Here is an 11044-nt window from a genome sequence, read left to right as displayed (position 1 = left end):
GTGTCTTTGCGGACGCCTAGAGTGAACAACTAAAACGCATGCGTAATTCAATATTCGCCGGTATTTTATAAGCAAATTTTATGCGACTTGTATTTATTTTATAATAAGCTATCTTGCGGCTTTCTATTTTATTATTATTATTATTTTTTACAATGAAATATTTGGACGGAACGGCTAGCGTACATTTGGATCTTTTCTGTCGCCGTAGTGAGCTGTTAGAGGAGGGGCGCGGGAGGAGCAGTTTCATTGACGTGGACGAGCAAATCCGGAAAAAGACGATGGAGCAGTAGCGGCGTGTCGAGAAGCTGCGATCTCCGCATTAACCTTAAATCGAGACGGGATTTGGCCGTCAATCCCTCGGTCGCGTTTGGGTTCACGGGAGTCACACACGGGCTGATCCTTTTCTGATCCTGGCCCGGTCCGCCCCGCCCGCCCGACGCCTCCTCCTCCTCCCCCCACTCAGCAACAATCATGATAAAAGCCATTTTAATATTCAACAACCACGGCAAGCCGAGGCTGTCCAAGTTCTACGAGCATTACGTAAGTAAGCATTTTTAGAAGAATCACTTTAATTACTTTTAAATGATGATCGATTTGCATATCTTGTCTGAGAAGCCCACTCAGAGAAAATAGTAATTCAGAAAAAAATTGTTTACTGTTATTGCAACCCTTTTGTAATTTGGATAACAATTCGAAGCATGTAAATTATTGAACGTGTGTGTTCTCACTGTTGACTATTTGCATCACATGACCCGAATGACGCCCTTGTGAGGCACTCGTGGCCTTCAGCTCCTTTTTTTGAAGTGACATTGGTGTGACAGGAAATGGGCAGAAAAAAACTGTCGTAAGGCAATCAACTAATTAATAAAACTTAAGATGTGATTATATCAAGGCTACAGGTGTTGATGTTTGTGACCCCTGCTATAGAACATCCGACTGAATGCATTCAATTACTCAACTGCAGAGGGCATTACACGTTTATGCGAATAGTGAAATGAGTTGTGTATTTGGGACAAGGCTTTTTTTTAAAAAGTGTAATCCTATGTGTAGATTGGTATGGCTTGAGTATCTCTGTCACATGATCTCTACATTTTCCTTTTTTCCTCAGTTCTGATTAATAATGCAAGGGAATTGGAAGCAGAGCGTTGCTTAGAAACATGTATACAGTATACAGAGTAAGCATAAGTACTCTGGGCAAAATGCACATTTTCAAGTTTGCACTGGAAAAAGATTCAAGGTTAGGTTTCCAACACTGAGTTAGTCTAGATCAGCAGTCGGCAACCGGCAGCTCTTTGAACCCTTAGATGCAGCTCAGTTTTACAGTAAATAAACAAATATTTAATTAAAATCCATGCTGACACTTGCAAGATATAACATAGAAGTGTAACTTTCCTTTAGTAGGTAGATCAAGTCAGGCTCATTGTTTCGTTTGGTTATTAACAGAATACTCACGCAAAGGATGAATTCACCTCGTATGTAAAGTCCCGGTTGTCACTTGGAAGTAGACATGTGCCGATTACCGTGGTATGAAAACGTCAAGGTTTAAAAACCGCAAAAAAATTCTGTCACACCGTCCCTAAGGTACTAGCGATTTTTTATGTCCCAAAAATGCATGTAGAAATCCTTCGCTTGCAGCTGTAAGGCTCAACACTCCCCCACTGGTTGTTGCTCAGTGTCAGTTACACGATGGCTGGAGGAGGTGAAACTCCTGAACTTTTTTCCCCCCTTGAAGAAAACTAAATCGCTGGTATGGGAATACTTCGGCTACAGAAAAGTTACAGACGGCCGCAGCTTAGAAGCGGGCTAACCGACATGTAAAACATGTTTGCGGAGGGTGGCTGCCGAGCAGCAATACCTCCAATATGATTTCGCATTTATACAAAATTAAAGGTCAGTAAACATTGTCATAAACATTTCCTACCAGCTACCTGAGTTTACTTCAGCATGTTTAGTGTATCTAGCGGTGGTAAAACATGTGTTTTTTTCTCTCTTGAAACTGTGTTGAGAAAGAGAGTGTGTATAATGTAAACATGATGCAAGTCATTCACACGTGCTTTTTATGGAAAATAATTCAATAATTTTTTTTCTGATGGTAATGATGTTGAGCTGTGGCTCTGGGTTTAAGCTCACCTAAAGGACTGCACTTATTTAAATTATATTTAGAATATTTGTGTGTTGAATAAAAAAAATAACTTTAATGTTAAATTAAATGCTAAATGTTATTTATGTTCCAATTTGCTAATGTTTTTTTATTCCAGAGTAACACATATTAGAGCTGTAATTGCAATACCGTGAAACCGTGATATTTTGGCTTAAGGTTATCATACAGTCAGAATATCATACCAGCACATGCCTACTTGGAAGGTGTACGCACAAATCTGAGTCACTCACAGGCGCCAAGACTTGTGAGTATACCTTCCAAGTTTCAACCATGACTTTACATAGTTGATGAATTCACGACTTGTGTGAGTGTTCTGTGAATAAAAGTGAGTCAAGATGGCCGAGATCAATCTGTGCGGTTGTGATGCTGCTAGCTCCAAAATAAGGATCCTCAACTGATAAGATGACAAAGCTTACATCCGCGGAGTAGCTTTTACATGAGCTTGAAATCTTGGCCTGTGTAACCCCAGGGCGGTAGCATTTGATTTAATATGACAAAAGCAAACAGCAGCCGAGGACTCCGCTTTGCAGCCCGGTTTGTTTTAAATGACATAAAGAAGATAAATGAAATCGTGTGTTAACCGTAATAAAAAGCCCTTCCATGGGAGCAGGCAAGTAATGTGATAATACCTTTTTGTTTTCCCGTTGCCTATACAGACTGAAGACACAGAGCAACAGATCATCAGGGAAACATTCCACTTAGTGTCCAAAAGAGATGAGAATGTCTGCAATTTCCTTGAAGGTGGAATGTAAGTGGCCTGCAGGTCCCATAGCAGTAACCAGAGTGGAAAGTTGTTAAATGATGGTCTTCCGTTTGTGCAATGTTTCAGGTTGATTGGGGGATCTGACTACAAGCTGATCTACAGACACTATGCCACGTTGTACTTTGTGTTCTGCGTGGACTCCTCAGAGAGTGAACTAGGAATTTTAGATTTAATACAGGTACAAAATACAAACATACAGTGGCATATTCAGATACAAATGACTGAACTTGGGTTTTTTTTCTCCTGCCACTTCACTGTCACAAGTTCACTGTCATACTTAATGTAAAACGAAAAGAATTGCACATTGCATTTAAAAAAACAACGAGCACAGGAGCTGCACAATGCCCTTTGGATTGAAGCAAAACGTGAAGGTTAGAGCTGCAAAATTAATAGGATTTTAGTCATGATCACTATTTTGACTGCAATGATTGAATGTATAATAATACTATTATAATATGTACATTTCAAATGTGGTCCCTGTAAAATATCCAATCCAGCTGTTTCTCAATCGGTAGTTGGTCAACCACCAGCGGGGAGCTCACGGTGAAGGCTTCTGATGGCTAAATTTAAAAAAAAAAAAGTTAATTTCCTGTAGGCGAGGGGAAAAAAAATCCATTTCTCATTCATCCTTTCTGGGACAGTGGTCACTTTGTGGGCAGCTATTCAAAATTGATCATTAGCTTAACTCATTCACTGTCAGCCCAGGTCACAGAGTATGTGTTGTGGTAGTTCGTAAAAGAGCTAAATTGATATTGAAAACACGTATTGATGGCAATACATCTAATAACTGGATGGGGCTGGAAGCGATAGCCACTCGCAGTTAAAATAAATTGGATGTCCATTGCCGTCAATGGCAGCCAAACAGTTGAACAATATGAGTTCAACAGAGATGAAAAAATTCCCAGAGCAAAATACCCACGAGCCACACTTTGTTGAATTTTGTTCTTTATTCTTCTATCAATTTATCACAATTAGTTTTAATTTATTTCAATAAGTCGTTTTAGAAAAATACATTTTATTTTAATTATTTATAGAATTATTTATATATTTGTATTACTCACGGCTTTTTTAAATTTGCATTCTTTTTTATTTATTACTCGTTAAATAATTGCCCCCCTCCAAACATGTACCCTTCAATTAATTAATTCATATTATTCAAAATAATTTTGTATAATTTTTGTATTGCCCTTGGCAAATATGTCTAGGCTACAATTGGATGTCAAATGGCGGCTGCAAAATATTGTCAAATGATATGAATATGAATCTGTGAAAGGATTAATGTTTGTTTTCAAAAAGTACGATATCAAAGAGTACCGTTTTTCTTATTAAAAACACATTATAAATATTTTGTTGTTGTTGATCTTTTTGGGTTGTCTTTAACATATTAATGGCAACCAGTGGGGAAAGATGATTTTAGATATGAGTGTTTTGATTTATGTGCATAATTGAAGAATGAATTCAACTTTAAAATTTGCCATCTTTGATTCTTTGTTCTGAATCGGTGATATTTCCATTTCAGGTATTTGTGGAAACGCTGGACAAATGTTTTGAGAATGTCTGTGAACTTGACCTCATTTTTCACGTAGACAAGGTAAGACAACCATGTTTGACACACATTTTCAGACTACATTGAGGCCATGATAGGGGGCATGGTACACAAATCATTAGATGTTTCGAATTAGACTGTTTGTGTCCCAATTCGAAATGGTATAATGCTCGAATTTACTGTCTCCTTTTTCAGGTTCACAACATTCTGGCTGAGATGGTGATGGGCGGGATGGTGCTGGAGACCAATATGAATGAGATAATCACCCAGGTGGACGCCCAGAATAAGATGGAGAAGTCTGAGGTAAGTGCGCACCTGCCCATATGTCTCGTGCTTCTTCCAGGTATGGTAAAGAGTATGCAGGCATGCGTGTATGCTGCACCCTGCATGCAACTCTACAGTGACCTTGTGATGCTCCCAACATGATCCTGAGTGTCTGCGCTCTATTTCTTTTCTCTTGCTGCCACACTGCTTTGAACACAGATCAACACTCTGCCATTCATACGGACAAAACGGTCCCATCTCTCCAGATGATCATTGAGTCTCTAAATCATCTTTTTTTTAATTATAGAGAAGCACAAAAAATGAAATTGTAGGTCCTGTTGCCAAATATTTTCCCTGCCCAGGTGATATAACAGATGGCTAGATGGACAATGAAACCTGGCGTGTTTGTTGCAAATAATAATAAAAAGAATTTTGAATAATATTTTTTTCCCCAGTTTTTTAGTGTTTTGTAATGACTGTAAGTGGACATGTCTGCTGCTTTGCTTTTCCTGCAGCTTCTGCTAACAAAGCGCTAAGGACTATTAAGGCGCGGCTGAAAAGGAAAAAAAATCCCTAAAGATAGAGGAAATCTTAGTCTTAAATTAGGCGCTAATTTGTATATTTTCTCGTATTCAGTCATCAAAAAATATTTTATATTTTTCATTTTTAAAGAATATTCAGTTTTAAAACACAGTCACATTTTTTGCTAATTTTTCTTGTGATTTGAACTTGAACTTTTTGTGAATTTTCGAGATACTGTATTGTTGCTTTCGAGACGAAGTTTAAATTAACTTGTTTTTTTTTTTAATATATAGAAAAAAGTTCTAAAATACAGCAAGTCCTATTATTGAAAAAAGGAAAAATAAAAGTCAAAGAAATAGTAGGAAGGAGAGGAAAAAAATGAGGCAACCCATAAAAGGTTATCATATTTTCCTAAGCTTATGTTTTTAAAGGGTTTTGGTTTTCTTTTCAGTGTGGCCGTAATACTTCTTCGTTAACATCAATTGAGAGTGAGAATTACTGTCAGATGAACAGCCAGAGACAATTTCATGTAGGGAATAAAAAAATGCTGACTGGACACAATAACCTAAAGTGAGGCATTGCTGAGTAGTTGGCTTCTGTAATTGGCTAACTTCTGCTGTGTGCTCCAATTTGACAGTGCCAATATATAGACATTGTCTTAACCTTGGTTGCAGTTTTGAGTTTTGTAATCCAACAGGTTTTTTTTCTCTCTCAATTTCTCTTTTTTCAATTACTGTTCTGTAAGCAGAGGCTCATCAGAGCTGCTCTGGTCTTTCCCCTTTGGTACCTACCGTAGACCACTCTCACTTGTAGGCTAATTTAAAATAACACCGTCTGTTCCTGGGCAGCTATCAGTAACGAATGATCCGTTTAATGAGACTGTCAAAAATTACTGGCTTCACACAGGTCTTACATAAGCCTCGTTGTGTTTAGGCGGGACACTTTGGATCAAAGTTGGTGGTCTATGATAGGTCCTTTCACTTTTCTCCCTGTGCAGATAAACTGTAATTACTTTAACCTGCTTTAACATTCCTCATTCCTCTTTTCCCTCCTGACCCTGTCTAGTTCTTTCCATTCTTCTCTCTCTCTTTACAGACGTTTATCTTTCAGTCTACCAGGCAGGACAGGTAGACGCAGGTACTACTAAAACCTACCACCAAGTACTGTAACCCTAACTGAAATTTACTCCCCCTCCTTGCCTCCCTTGCCTCGTTCTTCTCCTCCGTCTCCTTAAGTCCCTCCATATAAACCCACCCCATGAAAATAGTCAAATAATTTCACTAACATGCACCAGGAATCTTTCATGGCAGACCCAAAAATGTCTACGTCTAGGGCACAAACATTTCATCCAATAGCTGACAACAGGCAGCTCTGCACTTTTATTTGCTCATTCACACATCACTCACTAAGCTAGACCACACCTGTAAATGAAACGCATAATAGAGAATAATAATTTTGGTAATGCATAAAAAAAAAAAAACCCAACCCAATTCTAAGTTGAGTGGTATGCAAAAGTTTGGGCACCCCTGATACTTTTGAAGATTTTCCTTTGTAAATCACTGGAACAAAAATGTCAGTTAAATATATTACATGCCAGTTGAACACAGTAATATTTGAGACGTGATATGAAATTTATAGGATAAACAGATAGTACTTGTGTTTTCATTGATTAGAAAATATTTAGTACTAAATTTCAGAACTCCATTTTTTTTTGACTGTACCTCGCCTCCTGCCCATAGTTAGGTGGGATTGGCTCCAGCATCCCCGTGACCCTCGTGAGGATAAGCGGCTCGGAAAATGAATGAATGAATTAATGACCTACATACGCAGTTGAAGCCAATAACGAGAAAGGGTATTTAAGGTGGCAAATTGCAAACTGTCCTCCTCTTTGCATCATCTCTGAAAAGTGGAAACATGGGAGCCTTAAAACAACTGTCGAATGATCTGCAAGAAAAGATTATTCAACATTAAAGTTTAGGGGATGATACAAAAAGCTGTCACAGATGTCAGTTTCCACTGTGAGGAACATACAGTAGTAAGGAAATGAAAGATCACTGACACACTTCAAGTTAAGGTCCGGAGTGACAGGCCTTGTAAAATCTCGGATAAGCAGAGGTGAAGAATGGTGAGAAGAGTCCAATTAAACCCACGGAGCAGCTCCAAAGACATGTAACATGCTTGCTTCTTGCTGTGGATGATGTGACTGTGCATCGGTCAACTATTTAGCATTGTTTGCACAAGCGGATGCTGTATGGTAGAGTAATGCGTAAGAAGCACAAATGCTACAAACAGTCGCTTGAGGTATGCCAAAACACATTTGGATAAACAAGCCTCATTTTGGAATAAGGTTCTGTGGATTGATGAAACAAAATGGACTTATTATGGCATAACCAGGGGCGGTATGCATGGCTGATGAAGAACACAGCATTTCAAGACAAGCACTTGAGATAATCATATAATTTTTAATATTGTACAATTCACTCCATACAGTCGTTGCTATGACCGCAAACATGACTGATTGAGCCTCTGTGCCGAGCACACGTATGACCAACGATCCATGAAAAAGTTAGCCGAGCTTTGGAATGTACATTCCTAACATGTCAGAATCCGAAGCAGTGAATGTACAGCTTTGTTCACCACTGACTGGTCACTTTTGGGTCTGTCTGGCGTAAAAGATTCACATGGGTGGGGGCTCTCTAACCACAATGAATCTCAATTGTGAATTTATAGAGATGCTTTTAAATCAATCAGTGATTCCCAACCACTCTTGTCGATGTTCCATGAGAGATTCCGTGAGAGATCATCAGATCTGCTGTGGAAAATTATACAATTTCACCAACTTTAATTTCTCTAGTGTACTACATTCTTATGTATAGGACTCTGCCAGATAATTATATTTCAATAGGATTTTATTCTCTTTAATTATTCATTATATGCTTCCCCTATTTGCTGGTATTCATGCTCGAAAACTGAAGTCTGTCATTATTTACATTCATTGTAATATTTACTTTATGCTGTTTTGCAGAGAAAATCGTTTTGTTTCCCTTCGCATTTTTAAAAATAAGACGTTTGTTGTTGTGCTTTCATTCTGATTGTTAGGATTTCCGAGTCCTCAGATGTTCAGACGTGTGGGTGGTGCTTAAAAACGGGACAGTTGACTTGACATTTTCAGAAGCTAACACGGACATGTACTGTTTATCCACATGAATTTTGGTGGTAGCAAGTGACAAGGCAAGGGTCTGTATCGCTTTCACCAGCACTAATTAATTTTGAGGAGGGTGGCAGCACAATTAAAAAAAACTACAAATATGCTGACTGCTGTACAGCATACGTCACTTCCCCCTTTCCACGTTCATTATAAAGAAGGAAGTCGATGCAAACGCTTTCGCGCGAATAATGCAAAGATTACAGAGCAACAAAAGACAAAAAGTCTTGTCTGAACACTAAGCCACACGGTTGCTAACTGTCAAATGCTATTGTTTAGCCACAACTGGATTCATTACCTTATTACTATTCGTCCTTTACACAGCTGCTGGAAACAGAAACGTTGTTTAATCCATCTGCAGGCCATCGGGAGATTGATTTTCGATTCATTGATGATTTTACGACACTGTTCGGGTGTGCACTGGTCCTCAGTGGAAACGCAGTCTTCCTTAAGGCAAAACACTACCGCTTTTGTCCACCAGTTTCGCTAAAATAGACCAAACCGAAAAGTTACAGAGTATTGATTTAAACTTTTTTTTTTTTTTTGTAATTAAAATATCAATAATAATTTGAGAAATTTGGTTATTTTTAAAAATTATTTACTCCAAATAATACAACTTCACTCATGCATCCATGCCATCAGCACAGAATGATAGTCCAAATAAAGCTATTCCTCAGTGAATCTCAATGTCTAAGTGTAATGCGTAGGCTCTCTTGAGTTGTGGTACGTATTATTGTTTGGATTCACTTTGGTTGTGCAGTATTCAATTTTTAAATTCAATGCATTTTAATTGTGTTCACTATTTTGTGCAATACATTTTAGGTACAATCGATTTCCATATTTAAGCTCGGTGCAAATGTCTCAAGGCACGAGTATGTATTTGTTACATATTTTTTTGGTGGTGATTTTTCTACGGTTGGGAAACACTATTCCAAATTGTTCCACTTGAGACTCATTGTGTTAGAGTGACTTACTTGCCTCCTCTGTCCACATAGCAGATCTTCCAGTCTAGTTGAGCGCCAGTTTTACAACTATCTATCCATGTCATCAGTACCTACCTGTAAAATCTTTTAGTTCCTGCATCCACAAACAATGCAGGTGTCAGAAAAATAGTAACACCTCTTGGTTTAGCTATTACAAGAGGTGCGGTATACTCTCCAATGTAGTTTTGTATTGTTTTCCTCCCCTTTAATTTTCATTCAAAACTTACCGTACTTTTCCAGTCTTCATTTCCAAATTCATCTCCGACTTCTCTGCTTGCATTTGTTTCGTCTTATTTGTTCTAAACCCAAATGAGTCCGGTGGGTTCACTCGGAGCATTGCTTGACCAACAGCCCACCCTAGTCCGTCCAAACTAGTGAATGACCTCACAGCGGATTCAGAATTAGCTCTGGTTGTGATGTACCAATATAGCACCGCATATTGCATGTGCATTTGCGCTATGATGGCATCCGAATGTACATAATGCACACTGTGTCATGGTAGCCGCCAATGCTTTGGCATCGTGTCAACAGTCTCGTCGAGTACTATGTAGTGGTTATGTTTGTCCCTCGTGTCCACCGTTAAATGTGACTGTTTTTTAATGTGCTGTGTGATCTTAATCTTGTTCGTGCGCACGTGTGTGTGTGTGTGTGTGTGTGCAGGCTGGTATTGCAGGAGCCCCCGCTCGTGCCGTATCAGCGGTAAAGAACATGAACCTCCCGGAAATGCCCAGAAACATCAACATTGGCGACATCAGCATCAAAGTGCCAAATTTGCCGTCCTTCAAATAGCGGCATGCAGATGACTCGCTGCCTGGAGATGTCTGCCAGTGTTTAAACTTGATGCAATCTGTTTACCAAAACGTCTTAGTAACTTTTTGTTTTCTTCGAATCATGGAAGTACTGTGTGATTTAAAAAAAAAAAAAAAAAAGGTCTGCCTAAATTTTTTTTCTCAAAATGAAGTATTTATTTGTCCGCGGTACATTCCTACTCCCCACATGATGTTCAGCTGCTACAGATCACATCCATCTGAGTCCAACTGAAGTCATTTCATCAACTTGAGTGTTTACTTATTTTCTGAAAAGAAAGAATTGAAATGATGACGGTAATTGAAGTATGTGATAAGTTATTCATTCCAGACAGATCGACGGGCCCAGTCGGAGTCAGTTCAGTATTGGAAAACTGATTATTTGCAGTGTGCGTGAAACCAAATCAAACATGGAGGAATATTTTGACATTGCTGATATGCTGTTTTACAGAATTAGCATCATATATCTTGATTTCTATTTTGTATCTGTTTAAATAAATAGCTTTCTGTTAATTTTATTATGTGCATGCATTTTGCCCGCCTTCTTTTACTACATAATAAATGGTTGAAACTGACGTTTTTTCTTACGCTCATGCTTAAAGCGCTACATGTTTTTACTAATAAATGGATGGAGGTTTTAATAATTATGCAAATTAGATCTTGGTTAACATCAGATTAGCTAAACAAGTGGGATAATGAAAATATTCTTGGATAACTAATAATGCGGCGATATGCATTGACTGTAAAAATGTCACATAATTCTTTAATTTTTTTGGTTTAAAAATCACAACAGC

At 38.3% G+C, this 11044-nt stretch overlaps 1 protein-coding gene across 3 annotated transcripts; it reads left to right on the top strand.

Annotated features, from left to right (window-relative positions):
* Window positions 1–208: 208 nt before the first annotated feature.
* On the top strand, window positions 209–10825 carry LOC130913973 (AP-3 complex subunit sigma-1). 3 transcript variants are annotated; one of them, XM_057832978.1, is made up of 7 exons: window positions 209–540; window positions 2818–2909; window positions 2991–3102; window positions 4444–4515; window positions 4666–4773; window positions 6352–6393; window positions 10105–10223. In XM_057832978.1, the coding sequence occupies exons 1-6, from the start codon at window positions 472–474 to the stop codon at window positions 6385–6387; spliced, it is 489 nt and encodes a 162-aa protein (XP_057688961.1). In that variant the 5' UTR covers window positions 209–471; the 3' UTR covers window positions 6388–6393; window positions 10105–10223. The 3 variants fall into 3 exon arrangements, with proteins under 3 accessions (XP_057688961.1, XP_057688960.1, XP_057688959.1); XM_057832977.1 differs by lacking the exons at window positions 6352–6393; window positions 10105–10223 and adding an exon at window positions 4954–6345; XM_057832976.1 differs by lacking the exon at window positions 6352–6393 and having other exon boundaries at window positions 210–540; window positions 10105–10825.
* Window positions 10826–11044: the final 219 nt, after the last annotated feature.

This window comes from Corythoichthys intestinalis, chromosome 3 (assembly GCF_030265065.1).
Source record: "Corythoichthys intestinalis isolate RoL2023-P3 chromosome 3, ASM3026506v1, whole genome shotgun sequence".
NCBI classification, from domain to species: Eukaryota; Metazoa; Chordata; class Actinopteri; order Syngnathiformes; family Syngnathidae; genus Corythoichthys; species Corythoichthys intestinalis.
Note: the sequence above shows the minus strand (reverse complement) of the source record. Positions and strands in the feature narration are given on the sequence as shown.